General features: G+C 39.5%; 1 protein-coding gene across 3 annotated transcripts in view; it reads right to left on the reverse strand.

Moving 5' to 3' along the window:
- ltbp1 (latent transforming growth factor beta binding protein 1) overlaps nt 1-22,772 on the reverse strand; it is a 50,602-nt gene extending 27,830 nt beyond the window's left edge. Inside the window, exons 1-7 of one of the 3 annotated variants that reach the window (XM_008299337.1) lie at nt 22,364-22,772; nt 19,302-19,475; nt 15,536-15,555; nt 14,955-15,057; nt 12,408-12,494; nt 7,762-7,887; nt 2,506-2,625 (exon numbers count right to left, since the gene is read on the reverse strand). In XM_008299337.1, coding sequence (XP_008297559.1) covers nt 2,506-2,625; nt 7,762-7,887; nt 12,408-12,494; nt 14,955-15,057; nt 15,536-15,555; nt 19,302-19,475; nt 22,364-22,610 — 877 coding nt within the window. In that variant the 5' untranslated portion in view covers nt 22,611-22,772. Of the gene's footprint in view, nt 1-2,505; nt 2,626-7,761; nt 7,888-12,407; nt 12,495-14,954; nt 15,058-15,535; nt 15,559-19,301; nt 19,476-22,363 lie in introns of all 3 variants that reach the window. The other 2 variants (XM_008299336.1, XM_008299338.1) reach the window with 2 other exon arrangements.
- Nucleotides 22,773-24,403: the final 1,631 nt, after the last annotated feature.

The following is a 24,403-nucleotide window of genomic DNA, read 5'->3' on the forward strand; positions in this document are numbered from 1 at the left end:
TTTTACTGGGAAATGCAGATTTCTTAAGTATGTATACATACATTACAGCAGGGGTATTCAATTAAAAGTCACCGAGGTCCAGTTATTAAAATTTCCTTCAAGTAAAAGGTCCAAATCAAAGTCCAGTTTGTGTCTAATAGCCTTCCCCTATGGCCACATCTTCATGGTTTCAACAACACTTATTGTCAGTTTTCAGTGCAGGATATGTTTAACTGAATGCACAGTTAGCTCTTTTACCATATATATAAGTAGTCCCAGGCAAAACAAAATGAGGCCTTTATTTCAGATTAGAGAAAACAAAAACCTCACAATAAAATACATTTAAAAAAGTGCAAACAGAGCTGAATAACCCTTTTATCTCTTAAATTGAAGAGGTCCCAGCCTAAAGAACTAAAGGCCTACACTACAAGAAAAAAGTCAACATCCTCAGAAAACAATAAATAGAAGGTTTCGTTTTCACGTTGCTGGGCTGTAAATGTGCATGATGAGTCGGATAGATCTGTCATACTGGGCTTGAAGCTCGGTTATTTTGCATGCCCTAAGCTCGGACTTCAGGGGATAACTTTGCTCAAAAGAGCTGTGCTTTGTTTCATAGTGGTGCTTCACGTTGCTACTTTTAATTAATGTCATGTTTTCGGAGAATATGAGGCACACTGGTTGTGAACTGCCTGATGGAAGAATGAACACACATTTCTCCGTCCACTCGTCTTCAAAGCAGCGGTTTTCCTCATTAACCTTCCTTCTTTTTGGAGTAAGCCATGCTGTCATCACTGTCTCTTCCTCTCCGCTCAACTGAATAGGCAGCGCAAAGTGGAAGCGGCGGCGAGCTGTGGCAGTGCCCTGGCTATGCAGGGTAACCAAACGATTGGACTGAGTGGAGCTATTGTCGTATTAACTGGAGTAGCAGCGCTAGCTGTCTATAGCCGCGACTGTCGGAAAAAATGCTTCATGAAAATCTATTCTCGTGAATTTATCAGAGATTGGTCACAGGTCCGGACAGAACCATCACTCGGTCCGGATTCAGACTGAGGTTCACCATTTGGTGATGCCTGCACTACAGTATCACTGTCTTGTAACATGATGACCAAAGTCTGACAGAGTGCAGCTGTCACAGCACAGCAGGTCGACAAAGGAGACTTCATTATTTGTGGCAGTATGTTTATTTAAATGTATTCAATTTTAACTCAANAGTCTAGGAGAAGTGACATTTCCCTGAGTTTGGCAGTGTCATGCAAACATCTGGGAGGTGGGTTATTAACTTCTATAAAGGACTCTGTTGCACGGCCTAATTATTTCCTCTTGCTGCCACCACTATTCTCTGCCACCCCACTGTGGCTTGGCTTGCCTTACGTGGTGTGTGAACAGTCAAAACCTCACAGCTAACCCCATGTCACATGGGATACAGGAGCAGTAAGCTACTGAAAGAGGAGAGATGGGCACACCTTTGGTTTCTGCTAGAAATAATACAACTTCCAGGAAAATGTGGGCCCATACTGTGTGTTCTTTGGAATGGTATGTTGTTTTACTGCTTGATTGGTGGGGTATTTTATTCTGCATGTGCTTCCTAAGCTGATTTCTTTATGTGTTGATGGCTAAACACTGTGCGCCATGAATGTAGGATGTAATCTAACTATTCCCAGAACTCTACAATCTGTTCAAAGTCCAGACAAAGAGACTGGAGACTACTTCTAGCTCAGATATTAGCAATACACCAGCAATGAGTGTTAGTGCACAGCTTAGCTGTACTTTGGCCAAAAGAGCCATCGTAACAGTGTAAGGCAAAGCTTCCATCTGTATCTGTTTCCATCAAAGAAAAATGTATTCTTATCAGTATTTCAGTTATACCATCAGAAGCTTATACTGGAGGCTGTTGCAAGTGTACTTTATTTTTGCATGAAATTGTATTCTATTGCTGTTTCTAGTCCTCCACAGTCACACATACAAGAGATTTTGAGCTAGCGACAAAACAACATATTTTAACCACGTAATCAAATGACAAAACAAAATTTACATTTGAATTCTAATTAAGAAACAGAAAAACCCAAGTCTAAACTGAGTCAAAATAAACCTGTGTAATTGTTAATGGCCCAGGTGGAAATCAATATCAGGATATAATGGAAGGAGGTCCACATGAAAATACATAAACATGCATTTGAAATGAAAGAGGGAGACAAACAGTGTGAAACACTCCCTTTGTTAATTTGCATCCATTTAATGCATTGCTGGTTAACTTCAGCTCCCTCAGCTTCATTTCTTGTGTCAAGTCACGCACACTGCCAAGCTCAAATAGATGAACTTTGTGCTGCGCTGCGCTTTGTTCAGCGCAGTGGCAAATCATCACTGCACAGGACAAGCTCGCTAAATGAACAGCTTTCATTGGTGCTATTGTCACGTTTAGTGTGAAAGGCCCATAAGTGTGACATAGTTCAGCACAGTGGTGGGTAGAGCAGTTTGGAATTAAAGGAGTGTACACTAAGGTTCATATAAACAGATTGTCAAACCTACCTTCACACTGGCCTCCCTGTCCTATGAAGCCATCAGGACAGGAGCCACAGTTGTAACTCCCTGGTACGTTGAAGCAGATACCAGAAGGACACGCTGTCCTGCTTTCACATTCATCAATATCTGTAAAAAACAACAACAACAACAACAACAACAAATTGTCAAAAACAGTGTTTTACATTGCTAGTTCTTGGTGCCAATAAGAATGCCAAACTTAACTGTGTGTACAATAAAACATTATCCAATAGTCACTTTTATTATGACTATCTTTGACTGCTAAAAGGTCCACTATGTTCACCAGCAGGCTGCAAACTCTGTCTGTCTATCTGCTGTCTGGTGGCCAGGTAGACGCTTCACTGTAAACAGCTCCCTAACTGAGCATTGAGAGTCAGTCCTTTAAGCAACCTGGTTACACTCAGCTCTCTCAGTTACATTAATTTAATGAACACACTGCACATGAGAAACAAGTTTTCTGACATCAGAGTAGAGGTTAGATTTTTTTTTTACTGGGAAATGCAGATTTCTTAAGTATGTATACATACATTACAGCAGGGGTATTCAATTAAAAGTCACCGAGGTCCAGTTATTAAAATTTCTTCCAAGCAAAAGGTCCAAATCGAAGTCCAGTTTGTGTCTTATAGTCTTCCCCTATGGCCACATCTTCATGGTTTCAACAATACTTATTGTCAATTTGCCCTAAACTCAGACTTCAGGGGATAACTTTGCTCAAAAGAGCTGTGTTTTGTTTCATAGTGGTGCTTCATGTTGCTACTTTTAGTTAATGCCACGTTTTCTGAGTGTATGAGGCACACTGGTTGTGAACTGCCTGACGGAAGAATGAACACACATTTCTCCGTCCACTCATCTTCAAAGCAGCGGTTTTCCTCATTAACCTTCCTTCTTTTTGGAGTAAGCCATGCTGTCATCACTGTCTCTTCCTCTCTGCTCTACTGAATAGGCAGCGCAAAGTGGAAGCGGCGGTGAGCTGTGGCAGTGCCCTGGCTATGCAGGGTAACCAAACGATTGGACTGAGTGGAGCTATTGCCGTATTAACTGTAGTAGCAGTGCTAGCTGTCTATAGCCGCGACTGTCGGAAAAAAATGCTTCATGAAAATCTATTCTCATGAATTTATCAGAGATTGGTCACAGGTCCAGACAGAACCATCACTCGGTCCGGATTCAGACCGAGGTCCGCCATTTGGTGATGCCTGCATTACAGCATCACTGTCTTGTTTACATGATGACCAAAGTCTGACATAGGGCAGCTGTCACAGCACAGCAGGTCGACAAAGGAGACTTCATTATTTGTGGCAGTATGTTTATTTAAATGTATTCAATTTTAACTCAATCAATAACTGAAACAAATACAAAGTGGACCAAATTGGTTGGTTTCAGCAGGTGAACTTTGACAGTTCAATCCAGACATGTACAAGCTGGGAGAATGACTGTAAGGATAGCTGACTTCAGCACGTACATGTGGATTTACATGAATCAAGTTACTCCTGGGCGTATAAACTCGGTTTGGTTTCTTGCATGAAATGCTTATGCACCACCCTGACCTCCACACGATGACCTATATAAGTATAAGTTACCAGAATAAGTGGGCTAAGAAAATCCCAATCAATACTACTATCTATATTATATCTAAAGAGCCAATTATTTCCCTCAGGAGCAGGTAGAGAACAAAGACAGAGATAAAAGACTGTGTTGGACTTGAAAAACATGACTGGTGTTGTTATGCATGTGTTAAATATTCAAATAAGTAACTGTTTGTTATTAATGTTAATGGTGTATGTCAATGCTGCGCTTACAAGCAAGTTTACATATGGGATGTAACATCTGGAAGATAGTCTCATCTTGGCTATTGGTGTTTTTAGAAAACCATTATATCAGGATCACACTACATGAAGTGTAGCAGCATGTCTAAGACTGCTATGACTCTATGTACTGTAAATCTATTTTTATCATCAGGTGTGATGCATTACAGTGGGAAAACCCATAGCTACAATTGAATGGTGGTTTCACACTTTAAAAATTAAGTACTTTAACTCTACATAATATCAGCACGTCTGGGAACACTATATATCGTAGGACTTTTTTTAAGAACAGTGTAATGCTTTTTTTTTTTTTTTATTCCAAAGTATGTCTAAAAAATAGAACTTCTGAGCCTGTTTTTGTATTAATCGTATTAATAGATACCTCGGTTGCAAATCCACATGCACATAAACTTTCTAAAGAAGTCGTAATCGCTTCCCTCATCCTCCACAGCTGAGGAGAAGAGATTTTATTGCAGCTATGGGGAAATAATCATCAGGCCTGTTTGCCCTCACAGCCCTAATTCAGTATCATTTTGGTGGGTGGGGAGAGCTGCGTTGAAATGGCAGGAAACCACGTAATTACAGAGTGCCTCATATTTATATCCCAATAAGGGCGATGAAGCAGGGAAGAGGTGGTGCAGACGCTGGCAACAGTGCGGTTGCTGGTCTCATCCAAATTCCACTGACTTATAATTCTATTAGCATGCACTTGTTAGCATGCAGAGCTTTTGTTTGACCGGGTGTTGACTAGTGCCAGAAGTTGTGGTTCTGCATAGCATACATAGTGTCCCGATGCTTGATGTTGCACTTAAGCCAGTTTCACGAGTACATTTTAAAATGCTGCATTCTGTTAAACCAGTCTAAAAGTGTTACTTAGATTAGTTTTATACAAGGTAGAGAGTTCGTTTTAAGAATAAAATGTTAGTCAACCCGACACACTGGCTAACTTAGAACAAACACACATTGTATGTGGTGGTAACACTCACTTTTATGAGTTTGCAGTGACTGGAAACAGGCTGGTTGCAATGTTCTTGCAAATCAGTTTTTCTTTTTTTGAAATCCAAATGCAAAAGATCTAATGGGCAATAGGCTGCAATAACATTTAGTGAGTACATTTACACTTGTGATGGATAAGTGTCCCTGCAGATAGGGATGAAAATTTTCTATGGGAGACACAAACTGAGGTTAAGATGCATCTGTGCAAATTAATCATGTTTCAACTTCAGCAGAACATGTTCCCTCATTTCGTAGCAGTATGACTCTGAACAATGACGTGAAGAGACAAAAAAAAAAAGAAAAGACGGGACTGGAGTTCCTTCTCTGTGACATCATTTATGAGTCTGAGCTCTCACTTACAACACACTGCACAAATGTTCAGTGCATGGGGTTTGCTCACTACAAGCAACACCTGTACAGTTGCTAAAGTGGTTAAATAAAGAAAGAGAAGTTTCGTTGAGGATGAGCTATGAACTATAAATGCAGCCATGAACAATGTATGTATGTATATCAAGGTGGTCTTGAATTTTTCAATGACGCTTTTAACTCTATGGACTCTGTGGAATAATTGAAACCCAATCATGCATTTTGGTTCTTTCATAGATTTATTAGAGGTCATCTCGAAATATGAAAAAAAATCTGCTGGGTCAAAAATATACATACAGAAATGCTAATATTTAGTTTAACATTCTCAGCCATTTTCACCTCAACTAGGCACTTTTGGTAGCCGTCCACAAGGTTCTGGCAAGTTTCTGGTTGTATCTTTGATTACTCCTCTTGACAGAATTGGTGCAATTTAACAAAATGTACTGGCTTTCTGACACAGACTTGTTTCTTCATCACAGTCCACAAGTTTTTGATGGGGTTTAAGTCAGGACTTTGGGGAGACCAGTCAAACACCTTCATTCTAGCCTGATTTCTTTGCCATTTTTGATATGTGTTTGGAGTCATTGTCTTGTTGGAACACTTCAGTGCGTCCAAGACCCAACCTTCTGGCTGATAATTTTAGGTTTTCTTGAAGAAAGTGGAGGTAATTCTCTTTCTTCATTTTCCATTTATTTTGTGTAAAGCTCCAGCTCCACTGGCAGCAAAACAGCCCCCATCGCATAACTCTCCACTACCATGCTTGACAGTAGGTTTGGTCTTCTTGAGGTTAAAGGTCTCACCTTTCCTCCTCTAAACATATTTCTAATCACTGTGGCCAAATAGCTTAAGTTTTGTTTCACCTGATCACAGAACTTTGCTTCAGAAGGCCTTTACTTTGTCATTGTGATCAGCAGCAAACTGAAGCTTTTAGAGGACGTGCTTCCTTCTTGCACAGCAGCCTCTCAGCCTATGGCGATATAAAACTCTACAGTGGACATTTGTGTTCAAGCAGCTTCTAATTTATTGCAGACCTGCTTTTTGGTGCTTCTTAGTTGACTCTTCCCCATCCCAACCAATTGTCACTCAGCAGCTGATGATTGTGTTTTCTTCCTGATTGTGGCAGTGACATAACTGTACCATCCACTTTATACTCACAAACAATTGTTCGTACAGATGATTCTGGAATCTGTTGCTCCTTTAAAATGGCTCCAAGTGACTCTCCTGACTTGTTCAAGTCAATGACTTTCTTTTTCAGACCTTTGCTGAGCTCCTCAGACTATTCCACTGTAGTGGTTGTGGCTTAGTTGAACGAGTGTATCAAATGGGACCTATTTAAATTGGCTCAGAGGAGTCAACAGCTGTAGTCAATTGTAATCACGCACAAGAAGGACACTATGAAAAAAATGATGAGCACAGGTTTCTACATCACCAAAACTGATCATTTAAGTTGCTGTATGTATGTTTTTGACCCAGCAGATTTTGTAATTTTGAAGAAGTTCTATAATAAACTTATTAAGAACCAAAATGCATGATTGTTTTTTGGTGTCAAAGACACAAGTGTTTCAATGATTCCATCATATAGAATTTAGAGGTAAAGGAGTCATTTGAAACTCAAGACTACTGTGATATGCATGGTCTTTAAAACTATGTGTAAACTTTTGTTTATTACTGTACATTTATGACTCAACCTGGACTTCAGGGCTCTTTGTCCGGCCAATATATGAATTTGGAACCGATCAGACGCCTCCCTGATGATGTTGCATGATGATAAGAATTTAAACATCTACAGTGTCTAAAACATTTACACATTACTGTATATGAGAAGCTGGTCACAGGCAGAATAAACGCTTGTTGTAAGCTGGGAACACAGCCAAGGGCTGTTTGTGTATCTGAACACAACTCTCTTGTGGGACACTGATGCTGTGAGAGCTAAAAAGCTGCTCCAAGCTCCAGGTAAAATAATGTTGGTCTGCTCCGTCTACACACTGCATGCAAAACGTGTTGTTACTGAGGCCAACCTGCTGACAATGACATGAAAAAGATGACCTCTGACCTTAACTCTGACCATGAGATTCCTTACCTACACAGGTGGTTTGGGCGTCATCTAGGCGGTATCCTTCATCACAGTGGCAGGTGTAGCTCTCAGCTGTGTTGTAGCAAATCCCCTGGCCACAAATATAAGGGTTGATCTGGCACTCATCCACCTCTGGGCCAGAAGAGAGAGCATTAATGCAACAGCAATTTCAGAGCTAATAACTGATCCCATAAGACACTATAAGAGCTACAAGGAAGCACACCCTACCTTTAAAGTACCACAATTTAACAGCCTAATGTAAAAGCACAACAAGTTTACAAAGTGTACCACCAAGTGGCCTCAAGTAACTGGCTGCAGGCAAAGTGGCTGAACTGTAAAGAACTAAATGGAATCTAATTCATAGCCTTCATAACTTGTATTTAATAATATTTTATTTATTAATTTGGCATACAACCAGTAAGACTGTTTCGCCATTCTACTTGATTTCTCCACATTTCCCAAACAGTCTCCCAAATCGATAGCTTAACTTGTTCACTTGTCACTGTGCAATCTGTGTTATCAAATTATTTGGGTTTCATATACATCCTGTCAGGCTCCCTCTTGGGATATGCAGGCTCAGGACTGCTGCTTCAAATATTAATAAATATAAAAACAAATATAATAAATGTCTGTTCCTCCAGTCTGAGTACCAATAATTGTATCTGCTTTCCCCACAGTTCACAGGTCCAACCCAAGCAACACCTCAGCCAATAAAAGTAGAAAATCAAATTGGTTCTCTTCAATAGCATCACCATAGTCTTATGACCCACTTGGAGAAGCAAAAGCAAATCCATACTGTTGCACTGAATTCACTTTTGGGCGGTGACAGAGAGAAGGGGGGTGTTTGTGACTCGTGTGTGCATCCTACACAAATCAGGTGTTCTCTTCAATACTGGTCCTGATGATAGTTCCTTAATTTTACATTTTGAAACAGATTAATTCATTCTTCAATTAAAAGTTCTGAGCATTAGGAAGAAAAGAAGGTCAGGAGGTCACAGTAAATAATGAAACATACTATTCTCCAGAGGTATGGTTATCTTGAGAAATGAGAGTCTGTAACCATTATGAGTACTTCTAGAAGATAGGAGACATCCTGTTATCTCCAAAAGGACCGTGAATGGTTGTTTCATAAACACCTGATTTATCTCACCTAATGCAGATGGTCCATTTGGATCAGAGTTTTGGGTTCGCTACCTTCTCAAATGGTCAAATGGTCTCCTACCAAATTTACAGCCGTGACAAAGGATCTCTGGATTTTCTGTTTTCTTCTTTGGAATAAGTCATAAACTGTTGTTTTGCTCCATAGCACACTATACTCTAGTATGTGAACTGGGCTGTTTGCTGTATACCAACACTGCCTCAGTACATCACAACTGATGCACTCAAACATTAGAAAGGCAAGAAATTCTAGCAGTTAACTTCTACAACGGCTCACCTGTTAACTGGAAATATTCCAATGTGACAGCCTTATGAGGCCTCGGTCACAACCAGACGCACGACTTTAGGGATCATACGTCCTCTGTGAATTTTGGGTGAGTGGAGGCCGTAGAGGTCATAGAGGTAGAGGAAAGTTTGCAAGGGCTCCGTCAGAAAGGTGTAAGTCTGCCTTGTGAGTCACAGGAGCGACGTGAGATGTTCATTCAAGCAGGGACGCTAATTGCAACGTGCGATTGCCGTGGAAACTGTGCTCACTTCTTGAGTTTGTCTTGCTACCTGCGTACATGGCACACACTCACCACTTATGAAGAGAATGGAACGCACAGCGAAAGTAGGTCACACTTGCCTCACACACTTGTGATGACATACTGACGGCATACGTCAGTTTGGTATGATTTTCAAAAAAATAAAATAAAATAACAAAAACAAAAAACAAAATAGAGACACTTTGGTAATCAGGTGACATGCTGTCTGATAAATTCTGTTAACATACAGACAGGGTTTGAGCTTAAGGACATCCCGTCATCCCAGGGCGCTAAAAAATAGATCTGGGATGATACAAATTGATTTCAGGATAAAAGTTAAAACTTTATAACAAATGGTGATGAAAACAAATAGAATTTCATGTTTTATGTAGCACACACAAAGATCCTGATAACTTGGCGGTAAAAGCTCGCCTGCAGTGTCACAGTCAGCCCCGGTACTGACTTCCAGCTGATACCGGCCAGCAGCAGTGACCGACCCGCTCCTCCAACAGAGACACGTACGAGCTGCTGACACATATTTTCATATATTCTTTTACACATATTCACGAATGATTAAATCTTAAAAACATTACAGTCAGTAACTTAACTAACTCTTAAGTGATAACAAGAGGACACTCAGCTCAGAAACAGTGAAGTCAGAGCTAAAGTGACTCTCGTCTCGAATCTTTTCACATGAATTCGTAGAAAATCCTGCCGCTGCTTCAAACATTAAAATGAACTCTTGTTTGCAAAGGTAGATTTACTTAAAGCAATCCAAAGCTGATTCTAATATGGTATATCCATTTTTGTTTGAAGAAATAATTCAATCGACCATCACTGGCGAAATGCGAGCATATGCCGTGAGTACACCTTTTATATCCCTGGCTTGGGGTGATGTGCGACAGCCGTGCGTTTGATTTTGTTCGTGAGTTGTGAGTGTGTGCGCCACACTTAACACACAAGGAGCACTTGCTCCCTCATTGTGTGTAACGTGCGTCTTAGACGACAGATTTTCTTCCCATGGTGCCTTAAAAATTGCACATCTCACTTGCAAACTCCTTGCGGGGGGAGCAAGTTACACTTGTGGTGTCGCTGTTTGCAGAGAATTCGTAGAATTTTTTTGACATGTCAATGTGCTTACAGGCTGTATGCGACCTTGAAATTTTGCAAGATGGACTTGGGTGGCACCTGCCATTCTGCTCGTAATTTGGACGCAGAAAGGCCATAGGAGCCCGTAGGGCTGGTTGTGACCGAGGCTTATCATAATAACTACCCAAAGGTTCAACAAGAGAGAAGAAATATCTGTCCCAAAAACTTTAAAACTGCTTCATTTAAAAAGGCTGTTACAATGCCACAAACTGCTAACTGGAAAATTACACAAAATAAAGGCTGGGATTTTCCTTTAAAAGGCATCATGCTGCTAAAAATATCAGGGCTAAAAACACTCCCACAGCAGAGGAAACAGAGAAATCCCACAGGATAACACAAATTCAGAAGTCAACATCTGTGTGTAAATTCCTTTTCTAAGACAGTTTTAGCCAGTGGCTTGTAGGAACTCACCACCACATTAACATTACCGTCACAAAAATACTCATGTATGAATCAGTCTGAATCACCCAGTAAAGTTCATTCTATTTGTCTTTTCAGTCATGTACATGTTTACAGAGTTTGTACCAAGGTCTGTTAGAAACCTGTCAGCTGGGTTTCACTTGTTCACTAATTTAGAATAGATCACTCCAATGAGACTTGGAGATGGTTGCACAGGTTCTTTCAAACTTCATCTAGTTATAAAGTATGTGTTTGCTAGATGGAGATCACAACACACAAAGTAATTCTACTAGAAACTTGTTGTAATTAAAGTTTCCAGTAACTGTCAGGTGTACAGTGACTCTTTAATTTCAAAGTAAAAAACATATTTCCACAAATTAATATAAATTACTTTAAAATATAAACAGTAAAATAAGTGACTGCATAAGTATGAACCCCCTTTAAAGTGGCTCACCTATTTCAACACAGGTGCAGTGAATTGGCGCTACAGGTCACACAATTAGCAAAATTGAGATCATCTGAGTGCAGTGAATATAGTGAATACAGTATGAAGACTCCTGTATGTGGAAGGTCAGATCACTGGTGAATCAGTAGTCCTGACTATAACTACACCACAAAGACAAAACAATCACTTCAAGCAACTGTGCAAAAAAAAAAAAGGTTATTGAAAGCAGAAGACAAGAGTTAAATGCAAGACAATTCCATGTCTATGAATGTCTGAAAAGTGGCATATGGCCATCCTCAAAACATAAGTGACCGTCCTAGACAGAGGCGAGTGAGGGGGGCCACCAAGACATATAGAAATCCTCAGAAACTGACCATAATTTAATGTTGAAAAGTAATAAAAGGTAGTTGAAAACTTTTTATAGGCAGTGTAATTGATGTGTGGGTACCTAAACAACAGAGTAATGTTGATTTACTTGTACTTCTAAAAATGTTGCTTATTAAATGCTAAATAGAAAGATTAAGTTTCACAAAAATATCAACATACTTTAAATGTCAAGAAGCTACTAACTACTTAAACTGCATGATTACAACTCACTGTAAAACACACATTTTTCCCCTCCATGCAAATATGAATAAAACTAAATAATGTCAATATAAGCATTGGCAGTTGAATTTAATATATTGTTTGCCCCGAGCTGCAGCTTGTGATACTACAGCAATTGCATAATTGTTGCTACCAATATTTCCTGGCAACTTATTTACACATTTCTGACATCTTTACTGGCTGAGTTTCAATGGTACAACCAGATTTAGTGAAGCACCAATTTGAAATTAACTATCACTTACTTTACACACAAACTTTGTGACGGATTTACAAAATGCTCGTGCAAACAAATCCAGAACAGCGAAGATAAGGAGAAACTATACTAATAAAGAAAAGGAAGCATAAAAAAGAGAAGAATGCTTTAGCCTTACCAGCTGACTGGGTGGGAGCGATGTCCTGGCCAGCGTTAGAGGGGAGGATTTCCACTGGCGCAGGAGGAGAGGTCCTCTCAATGACCTCTATTAATTTAAAAACACACAGCAGAAGACATACATTTAATTACAAATACAATTTTGTATTAATTCAATATAAGTAGCATGTTGATTTTCAAACATTTCCATCACTCTAATTGAGAACTTTTGGTCAACAACACACTGTAGAAAACTGTTGTGTAGATGACACCCAGCTGTATGTAGCCAAAAAACATAATGACACTAGCAGCTTGGTGTTACTCCAAAACTGCCTTAACAACATATAGACAGCATCAAAATCCTTACACAACAATCTGTGGATAATTTGAAGATTAATACCATATCTTGTGGCAATCTAGCAAATAACTGTGGTATCTTGCTTTGTATCTGAGTCTTGTAGACAGACAGACAGACCAACTTTCTTATCCTTTGGTGAGATAAAACCATGCACTCTCCAACAGTTCCATAGGAATTCTCTCTGACAACACGAGACGTCAGAAAGGAGATAGAACTAATCAAAGCCAGAAGAATGCGCATAAGATCTTAGTATGATACCAATGCTTAGAAGAACAACTCTGAATTTATAACTCCAAGTGGCTGGGGTATCATAGGAGAAAACTGTCATGGGTACCACCCGTGGCCATTAAAACCAGCAATTCAAGGCTACAGTGTGTTCAGAGACACCTGGTACTTCCAGGTTAGGGTTGTGATATGTCTGTTTAACATCTAAAGAATAATGGGACATGTAAAAAATGCATTTAAGCTTTAACATCAAGTGTTAAAGTATACAATTAAAGATATCACCGTCCACATTTCATTACTTTATTCTGTTTTCAGTGTTCAGCAACTGAACAATTCTAGGTGGTCTGACAAAGTTTTGGCCACTGAAATCATTGCATTCACATCTTCTGTACCTGCTGCATAACTGCACAGCAAAACTGGACATTGTGTTGTGTGTTGGATATCCAACACATTGGGTTGTTTTGGTTTAGCAAAATTGTAACAGTGTTTAATACAATGCTGCCAAAACAGCTCTGACCCATTGGGCATGGACATGGGACCTCTAGGCGTGTCCCGTGGTGTCTGGCACTGGAACCTTGGGGTCCTGTGGGTTGGAACCTCTGTCAAATCTGTTTGAGTGCTGCAGATGTTCAATCAGTTTGGGATCTAACGAGTTTGGAGGCTGGTTAAACGGCTTGGGCTCCATTGCCATGGAAGAGAGCCAGTGCCCTGGGCCCTTGGTCTACAACAATGTTTACATAGGTGCTACACATCCTGACTAAAAGGAATCCCAGCAGGACATTGTGTTATTGTATTATGAGATAATCTTCTCTTCCCCTGTCAGTGGTTTATATGTTATCTGCTAATCTGTACTCTTGTATCCAATTATGAGGACTAAAGAGTAAGATGGAAAGAGAAATGAAGAGACAATTGGCAGTTCCATTATCTAGGAGCTGCACTGTTCTGAAAATGTAACTGGCTTAAATTAAAATAACACTGCAAGATGCGATACAGGAAGAACAAAATGAATCAATAAAGGAGTGACAAATAGTTTTAAGTCCTTCTAATACCAGTGTGAAAGATGGCAGCACAGTGGCCTTTTAAGGACATCAGACTCATCTTGTCAGCAACACAGGACTCAGCTGTTTCTCAGCAGCCTGAGCTCTATTTCAACATTTTCTGCAGAATCGTTACATGTTGGGTTTTCAGCTTAATATTAGCACAGTTCTTTTGCTATTTGCTTCAATTTTAATGCTGTGCTAATGTTAGAATTTCAACATCACATTACAGCATTACAGTACAAATAAACTACAGTTGAACTTGAGTATGGTTGAGCCTGACAAGGTGGCCTAATGTTGGGTTCAGACTACACAACATCACAAGGTCCTAAGCAAAAGATGAATGGTGTCAGGTCTTACAACTGATCAGTTTATTGCATGTAGCGCATTATTGCTGACCACAGATGATGCAACCTCTCCATATTCCAACAAAAACACAAGCCTCAGAATTGTCTAACATTCTCTCACGTAATATGACACAATGTGTCCAAGACAGCCATACAGAGCACTCTCTTCTGAACAATGTGGTGAAGTGAGTGATAGACTAAAGGATAAAGTCATGCTGTCCTTTCGGTGCAAGCCACTGCTGGGTCCACATTTTGTTTTTGTTTTTTTTCTTTTGCGTTTAAGAACACAGGATAGACCATATCATACACACTACTTCTATTCTTGTGTCTAGTTGGACCCTAACAGCTCCTTCACAATGACATCACACGTTGGTGTGAAATGGCTAGCTATGATTGGTTGGGACCAAAGTTTTGTCATTGTGTCTCTTGGCCAAGTCCCAGCAAAAATGTAGGAGTCAGTAACTGTCTAATCTGACACAGAAACAAAATATATGAGACAGAAATATCCTGCAGTCTGAACAATGTAAGCTTGACAAGCTGAGTCTGAGATGTCCAAAACTGGCCACCGTACCACAAAGTTTAAAAGGGAGTGAAGCAGACACCTGGGTAGGCAGCCTCCATCTTGACAGTGGACACACCTGGAGATAGCTGGGGCAGGATAGGTTCAACTACTGGCCTATTGCTAACCACAGGCACTACCAGCTCCTTCAATAACAAGACACAAACAATAATACCAAAGGGACAAGATCAGCAGAGCACTGTAGACATGTTTCAGTTGAAATGTACTCATTTAAGTTTTGCAAACTGCTTCTGTCATGCAATGTAGGTGTTGTACTGGGAGGCAGATTAGCATTCAGCTTGCATTGAAACTGACTGCAGCTTATTAACAGAGCAAGAATGAACAGCTCAGTGAGGAAGTCAGAAAGCAAGAAAATGTCTGCTGCTTCAGCATAGACTTCTGTCTGAATTTGGGTCAGTGCCAAGGGTTTCAGTCACTGGAGGTACATATACACATCAAAGGTATAAACACTGACTTGCTGCTCAGAGCTGACCAGCCAAAGTCATGCAGCAAAGTTGCTGACTTCATGCAAAGGTGATTCTGCAACTCCTGAGCGGCTGACAGGAGTGAGTCTGTGCATGCAAACTGCTTCTAAATGTTCACTCTGTAAACCACCCAACCTACCTGATCTGGTGCAGTTGTTGCTACTGACCAAAAGGAAAAAAGAAACAAAATTTTTAATTAAGGATTCTAATAATATATACAGCGTCAATGCAGATGGGAATAGAGTTTGGAGATTTATGGTCTAATCCATTAAATCTATCTCGTCTTTCATCTAAAGAATACGTGTTTGCTGAATATCTTCAGCGCAAAGAATTTGGAAATTTTATATTTTTGCTATTGTCAAAAAAATCCCTTGAAATGTTCATTAGTTAGCTCTGATTACAGTCTGAATACAGTCTGAATACAGTCTGACTTTTCTACTGTGTATTGTTGTTCTCGGTCAGAATCACTCTGTTACTTTTTAAGGACGCTAATTAGTTCATATGGCTCATGAGTATGTAGATTTTCTTAAAAGTACTGTCACCTAAAACAGATGGACACTGAGGTGAACTGCACTTGTTATGGATTTATCCAACCACAAATTTGGTCATATTTTAGGCAGCTGGGCAGTGGACAGTGATTGTTAGATTTAGCAATAATAAATTACTTTGTCTTCTATACTTGTATTTTGCACCACTGGAGTTGTCTTTTAATTTTGTTGTACTTCGTGTATGATGACAATAAAAACATTCTATTCTATTCTATTCTATTCTATTCTATTCTATTCTATTCTATTCTATTCTACACAATGCCTGTGTTATTTTAATGAACATGTCAGCCAGAGCAGAACAATTGCACATTTTGTTTGCACTGTTCTCAGACAATAATCATTCGCTACAGCATAGTGGAAGAAGAAATATTAACCTCTGGACACCCGAACATGACATGTTAGAAGGATCAATCCAAAGCTGGTTTGGGATGGGTTCACCAGAAGGTGGCACAGCAAAGATCATCTGTAAATCCTCATCTGTAAAAGGAATCATGCTACCATCTTGGCTATGCAGTGTGCTACTCTTTTGGATGAGCTATCCACTATCAGCTCTGGTCAGACACAATAGCTGTCAAAGCCTACTAGCTATTTGATGACAGCTCAGACCTCGTCTCTTTTGGAGCAGAACAGTGTTACATAAAACTACATGGTGCATCACAGCTAACAGTTAAATAACTTTACGTGTTTTAGACTTTCCCCATTCCCTCAAAAGTTTGAACAGGGACTCACTGTTCAAGTTCAAATTAAGCTCAGGTTCCAGAAAGCCAAGTTTTATATAAACAATTTATATGTTTTATTTAACCTCTGTGAACCAATCTACAGACTCCACTGATACCAATAGATTTTGGATTTGTGGTATAGTGAAGAGCTGGTGAGTGTTTTAAATGGATTGCTGCCTTACTTTGCAAAGGAAGTACTTTGCTGTTTTACTGCTACAGTTTACCTTATCACTTCACAATGTTGTCCAAATCTAGTTCTGAAAATGCATGTTTGCAGGCTAGAGTTCAATATATAGCTATAAGAAGTCAGCCTCATCACAGGAATAATCTCTATGGTTCTCCACAACCAGCGAAAGAAATGCAAAGACAGTCATTTATGATTGGAGGCTATAGTTTTCAACAAAAGTTTACATACACTTGCGAATATGTACATGTATGAAACACCGTCACTGCATATCCATATTAGACATTTCTTTAAGTAGAACCTTTAGTAAACACCATGTTCAGTAATTATGCACAGGTCTAGGTGTCGTGAAAAGATCCTAAGCATTGCGGACTACATTCTTTCTGCTATGCCAGAATGCCAGTGTGTACGGCTGCCAGGGGCCTCATTACTTTCTGGTGGTATCCAAACACTAATCTACACAAGTTTTGTGCGGTGGATGTCTGTCAGATTGTTTTTTTGAGGCCTGTCCTGTGTGCCTGGAAAACTCGGTAGTCCTCTGCTCCAGCGAAGCTTAGCAGTAATTTGGACTCTGTCTGGCTTTGGCTAAGATGTTGCAACATTTCTCCCTCCCTTGGTGGCTGCCAAGCATGTCCTGAATAATAACAGGAGAGGCTGAAACTCCTCTCCTTCTCTCAGTCAGGTTTATTTCTCTCTCTCTCTCTCTCTCTCTCTCTCTCTGAGCTGTGTTTGAAGTAAATGTGTGCTGAGCCAAAGCACTTTAATCCTCGTGCTCTACAAACAAATGTCCCAAGAGGGCTGTTTCTTTTAAGATCTAGGTTCCTAATCACACGCAAAAGGGATCATAAATAAGACTTTCTCATGTTATTTTGGAGTTGTATTTTTCAAAACTTTGGACATTTTTCAATGGGACACTGATAAATTGATACTACACTTCACAAAAGAGAGGAAGTAAAATTTGTTTCACTGTTTGATATGTGTTACATCTTCATCGGTCATTAAAAAACTGTGCAATAAAAAAAACCTTTAAAAAAGTATCTTTCTGCACTGCATAAATGAAATCATAATATTTTGTTCCCCTGCCTCCATTTACTTCAAATACAACAACACTGTGGCCTGGCAGAAAATTAAATGCAATTTTTGATGATCAATTAGCAGTTTTAAAGATTTTCTACATCAGGTACAAATGGTGGTTTCATAGAACCACGCTCTTCCAAACACTTACAGTCTGACATCTCATCAATGGAATCTGTGTCCATTTAGTGGCACTAAGGGATTGAGTTTATCATTACTGACTCAGCCTAATTCGAGTCCACATCATGTTTTTATTTTTGGATTTTTTTTGTTTTATATGACTTTAAACAACAGCCTTGAGGGTGACCGACAGCAACAGGCACCCGTCTGGGTTATGCTCATACACAACAACAACTCAGAGGTCCTTTACATAAAATCATTGTAGTCCCAAGTCAAACATGCTGGCACACAGCAAAATCCACCAACATCTTGTCCTCCATCCAGGCTGGGTGAACCCAGTACTTTGCACCTCATTTGCTATCGTCTGGTGACTCCAGATGTGTAAAGAGAAAATATAACAAAATACAAAGATTGTGAAGTTTTGCCTTGCACTGGTCCTGAGTAAAATGAATACAGACTTTGCTGCAAAAAGCTAAATTACAACTATCATTAGTAGAAGCTCTAGAAGCTTTGAGGGAGCTTCAGCGCATCTTGTATGTAGTATTTTTATATATTCCTTCAGGGAAAGCCTTCCTTAGACTTAAGTTTCTAAGAATCAGTAGTTCCTTGTTGAATTGTAAGGTAAATTGGAATTACTGTATTTCAGTGGACAGTGGTAAATAAAATCCCATCTCAGCTTCAGATGGTATATAATGCTGTTGCAAGGTTACTGTTTGAAACAGTGAACATTGCATTTGATCATTTTGTCAGCAGCTTATTGTTGGCCACATTGAAATTTTATTATGAACTGGCCTTAAAGGATATTTAAGTTTTAACACTGCTGATGCCACAAAGGTTCGAATGTCAGTTCCAGAGTCTAGACTGAAGACCAAAAGACACAAAACTTTTGCAGTAAGATCCCTTAAGTAATAAAATTGTCCAACTTAGATTATTACAAAGAATATATATGCCACATGGAACAGTTCCAGTGTCTTGGAGTGATAAATATAGAGAGAGAGTAACTGCGAGTTGCTGTGATGCAATCTTTCTGTTGGCCCATGAAATTGATGATACACATAGTGAAAATGCTTAACTATGTGTCTGCAGGGTGTTGGTGATGGCTCTTAGATCCTCTTCAGTAAGAAGAAACACAGAAGGAGTTTGAGAGATTACTGGAGAAAATCATATTTGGGTAACTTTATTTAATCTGTTGTCCCACAATCTTAGATCAACTTCAGTGTGTTAAAAACTGATAATTGTAATAGTCAATGTAACACTCACCTGGTATAGTTTCTTCTGGTTTCCCAAAAGCCTCCACTGGTCTCTCTGGGGTTGGCAGGGGTTGTGGGAGTAACAGGTCAGTAGGCTCCTGGTAAACACTCACTGGCTTGTGGACCGGAGGATTTGGCAGAACAGTGTAGCCCATTCCACCAGGACAGATTTCTTTGAATTTAGCTACATTACAACACAAAACATAAGTTGTTATTATACAAGTGATGTGCTGATTTTGGTAATTTAGTTGTAACTGTACTTCCATTAGACTTTGGAGTAACGTGTTCTATAAGGTTGTAGTTTACACAGTTTCTTTCAGCTGGATACACTCACAGAAACATGGAAATGTTCATTTTCAATAAATACATAATTGAATCATGAATCTGAAACAAAATACAAACACGATTTGAAAAACAATCAATTCTATTTTACGCAACAGCTTGGCTTGTCATGTTTAAACTGTCTTTTGCACATCTTACTTCAGTAGCAATATGAAGCACTCCAACAAAATATTTCTGATGAACACACAAAGATGAACACATGAGCTTGGTTCCATTAGTGCCTTCTCCGTGTTGCAGCTTTTCCACCCTTCAACTCTTGTTATTATAAGCAATGCAAATCCCTTAGCCTGTGAACATTTTTTTTCCCATACCCCCACATGATTAAAAAAAAAGGCAATAATAACCTGAGTATTGAAGACACGTGACTCATCGAGTTTGCATTTCACTTAGATAAATATGGAGAAGGATTCACATTGAATATTAATTGTAGATGGGAGATATGTGAGGTGTCCTAACATAAAATCAACCTACATGCTGAAGATGTTCCTGTTTTTGGCTTCTATCAGAAACCTTCCACGGATGCTTTTGTTCAAGCCTGTGTCCCTTAGCTCAAATATTATGTGATTCCTGAGAATGTACAACCTAAGAATAAACTTGTGTGTGTGACAAACTGCTTTGCCTTCATTAAAATTTTCATTCTTGTACTTTTCATTTGGCCAATGACATCAGTCAGTTGAGTTATGAATCAGACTCTAGGTTCTAACTAATCATTTAATGAAACAATAGTATTTAGCTTTAAGCGACGAGAAGAACTCCACCTTGCAGTTAACGTTGCTGCTTTTTACAGGTGTTAAAAGAAATGGGCTTTCTGAGTTGTTTCCACAACAAAAGAAACCTCCCAAGCTTTTTGATACACAACCTTTTCTATATAAAATATTTACTGAACACACTAAATGGTTTCAGCATATAGCACCTGCATGTTATGTGAACTATTTACTAAAGAGCAACTTAATGCCCTGCTTTAGTTTAGGCATGCCTTCACATCATGTCTTGACAAATTTAAAATGCAAAAGAACATCCTCAAACCCTCACCACACCCTGTCCTCGCTGACACCCCCACCGCTCCACAGCTCTGGGAGGCCATTTCTGCAGTGATGCACCATCCATTCTGTTATTTAACCAGTGTGTTTGAATGAGTAGATATAACATTAGGGACCTGAACCATTACTACATTTGCCACATTGTATCATTTATACGGGCCAGTAACACATGGTTTCACTTACATGACCTGGAACATCTTTGTTACTGACCAAAACTGAAAGCAGTGACAGTAACTTCAGTCTGCAAATCTTAACTGATAGTAAAGGCTGTTAATGAGACAGATGTAGCAGAGTCAGCACGAGTGCCAGAATAGGGGAGGTGAAGGCCTGCCTTTAGGTGTGTAATTTAATAAAACAGGAGAAATCTGTAAAAACACTCAAACAACTATTTGCCATTTTTCAAAACTTAATACAGATAATTTATCTTTTAAATAATGGCAAATATTTGTAAAATAAAGATATTTTTGGCTGTTTAAAATACAGTAAAATAGTAAACAAATTAATAAAGGCCTGTAAACAAGTTTTTATCTGTAAAAATACAGATTTTTGATATTGTCCGTTTCTCACTGTTAAAATGTAAATTTGTATTTTTTTTATGTGATTTTACTAGCTATTATCTGTAATTTAACAAAACAAGAAAAATGTGTAAAATAACAGTAAACTGTCTGAAAAATGACAGCTAAAAATGTTAAAGACAACGTGTTTTGTTGTTTGTTTGTTCCTTACAGTTTAAACACTAATATCTGCCTGAGCCACTGTACCAACCTACTTAACTGGCAAGACAAGGGACCTGAAGAATATGCATAACAATTGGTTCTACTTGGTACTATCTTGAAAGGCATCCAACAATTTTTAGCAAGTGGAGTCTTTGGCAGAGACAAACCTTATGATTGTTCCAAGACTAAATGGCATGTGTAATACAAAGTGTGGCTTGTTTTCATCAAAAGGAAGCAGCAAACCTCTTCAATACTGTGTTGGAAACAATATGCTGATCAGTCAAGTTATCACAAACACTGGTAACATGATGAGGTGAAAAACCTGAAGGCACAGGAACCATTGCATGACTCCAAACAGCATCGTATGTACACCTTTAACAAACTGAAATGCACAGGACAGGGATACAGCTACAGTACCTGCGAGTGTTGGCAGTAAACTGTACTGACATAGTGTGGAACTCAATAAAGAAAACAGGAAAGTGGTAAGAGTAAGCGTAATACCAGCTACTGCAAAAGACTTTGCTAATGTAATCTAAAAGCAACTCTAAAAGCAGCTACTCAGCCAAGCTGTGAAACCCATGCAGACAGAAAGTATCAGGATAAAAGAAAAGGACACGAGTTCAAGCTTACACTATTAAAAGGCCATTTCAACAGTTTTATAATGAACAGTCTCTAGAGCAGTGACGGGAGTAGACCTCGCAATGTTTTAGTTGTTCGCCTGTCAGATCATTGGTACTCAGTCTATTCTTGTGGCTTGTTAACTTGAAGGAGGGGCAGATTCTACAGGACTCTGGCCCACTGGGCAGATCTGAGTGTCTCAGCTTTATGTATACATTTGCTGATTTGCAAGGCCAAATTTAATTGCAAGACCGCTGACTGGTGTCTGGCTTTACATTTGCTCCAAAAAAGTAAGAAAAGTAACTTCAGGGCCTTGTTGAGACAGGACAAGTGTCTGGCATGGCTGGGGGCCTTACCTGTTCCTGGAGGGGGGCATTTGTCACAACGAGGGCCCCAGGCTTTGCCCACACTGCAGCAGCAGAGCTGTTTGCTCAGCTGGGCAGACACTGGGTGCAAACACTGCCTCCCTGAGCTGACCAAACGGAAGCAAGCCCCCTTCTCCTCTTGGACGGCAGGCGTGTTGGCTGAAGAGTAGGGCAGGAGGAGGACAAACAGGAGGAAGGGGGAGGCGTAGGAAGTGGTGCACCAAAGTGTAGGAGACATACATGGGGGAAAGAGAGGACAAAGAGTGGAGAAATAAAGAGGTCCCCTTCACCAAAGCAACCTTCCCCTCTGCCACAAACAGTCTGAACATACATCTAAAAACAACAATACATACTTTACTATCAGACGGTGGGCAATCACATTTTATTTTAACAATTAAAGCTAAACACAAAACACAGAAACACATTCAAACAACAAAGCAAAGACAACATGTTGAAGGGAAAACATAAAAAAAAAATCTACATTTTCATGCCAGTGCTTCATGCATTATCAAAGTCAAGTGCCAGCTGAGATGACGGCATGCAGGAGAGTTTGGCTTTCCACATCCTATAGTATAATCAAACATCTTTACAAACAAATGGCAACTGGAAAATGTTCAGAGTGGAACACCGGCAAAATAATGACCTCCAAGGGGAACCAAGAATGTTCAGTTCAAGATGTCCTCTTTGCCAGAAACCTTACCTGAAGTAAATCATTTCAATTACTGCTTAAATACTTGACCTATTTTCCCAATAAATATTTTTAAAACATCAGGACTGACTGTTGTAAAAGGCTGGCTTAGGCTTGTGCTGAGGCTAAACTTTGGCCACGTGGGCAGTTAAAGTGCTGCAGCAATACTATGAAAACAGACTAAATGAATTCTCAAGTCCCATCACTGTATAAGAAACAACATGTGGTCATATGAAATATTCAGGCACTTTCATATTCACACTTACTCACATGACAGTATTGAGAGCTTCTGTGAAGACAGTCTAAAGCAGGGGTTCTCAACTGGTGGGTCGCGACCCAAGGGTGGGTCGCGGACCTGTTCTGAGTGGGTCGCGGACAGCTGGTCAAATTTAAATAATATACAATGTGCGTCTCAGGTTGGACTCATGGACTGATGTTCATTTTAAGTTTGTGTTGATGTCGGGACGCAAGATGGCAAAAACATGACCCGGAGTATTTAAAATGTGGGTTTTCATACTCGGACTGGACCTGAATAGCCACCTATTGGTTCACTGTGCAGTTGTGGACAAAAGTTTACATACACTTGTAAAAACCACGCATATCATGATAGTCTTGACTTTCCAACGACTCCTACAGCTCCTAAATTTCTAAGGTGGAATCATTAAAACACTTATGTCTTTACCACAAAAAACAATTATGCATTTTGGTTCTTTCATAGATTTATTACAGGTCTTCCGGAAAAATTACAAAATCTGCTAATGGTTGAATGTCCCTTGGCCATTTTCACCTCAACTATTAGCTTTTGGCAAACTTCTCATTGTATTGTGATCTTTGATCACTTTACTTGGCACAGTTGAAGCAGTTCAAATAAATTTGTTGGCTTTCTGACAGACTAATGTCTTCATCACAGTCCACAGATTCTTAATGGGGTTTTAAGTCTGGACTTTAGAAAGACCAGTCTAAAACCTTAATTCTAGCCTGACTTAGTCTTCCACTTCGGATGTATGTTCTGGGTCACTGTCTTGTTGTAAAACCCAACTATGTTCAAGACACAACCTTTCGGCTGACGATTTCAGGTTTTCCTGATTAACGTGGAAGCAATCCATATTCGTCATGAATCCATTTACTTAAAGCACCTGTTCCACTGGCAGTAACCCAGAGGATAACACTACCACCGCCGGGTTAAAGGCCTCACTTTCTCTCCAAACATATTTTTGGTCTTTGCCACCAAATAGCTGAATTTTGTGTAGGAGGAAATAAGGTAGACTTATCTCCACAATAAAAAAAACTATTGCATAAATAAAATAATCAAAATCAACCTTTAAATTACTCGTCCAGCGATA

Source organism: Stegastes partitus, unplaced genomic scaffold (genome assembly GCF_000690725.1).
Source record: "Stegastes partitus isolate 25-593 unplaced genomic scaffold, Stegastes_partitus-1.0.2 Scaffold1403, whole genome shotgun sequence".
Lineage (NCBI taxonomy): Eukaryota > Metazoa > Chordata > Actinopteri > Pomacentridae > Stegastes > Stegastes partitus.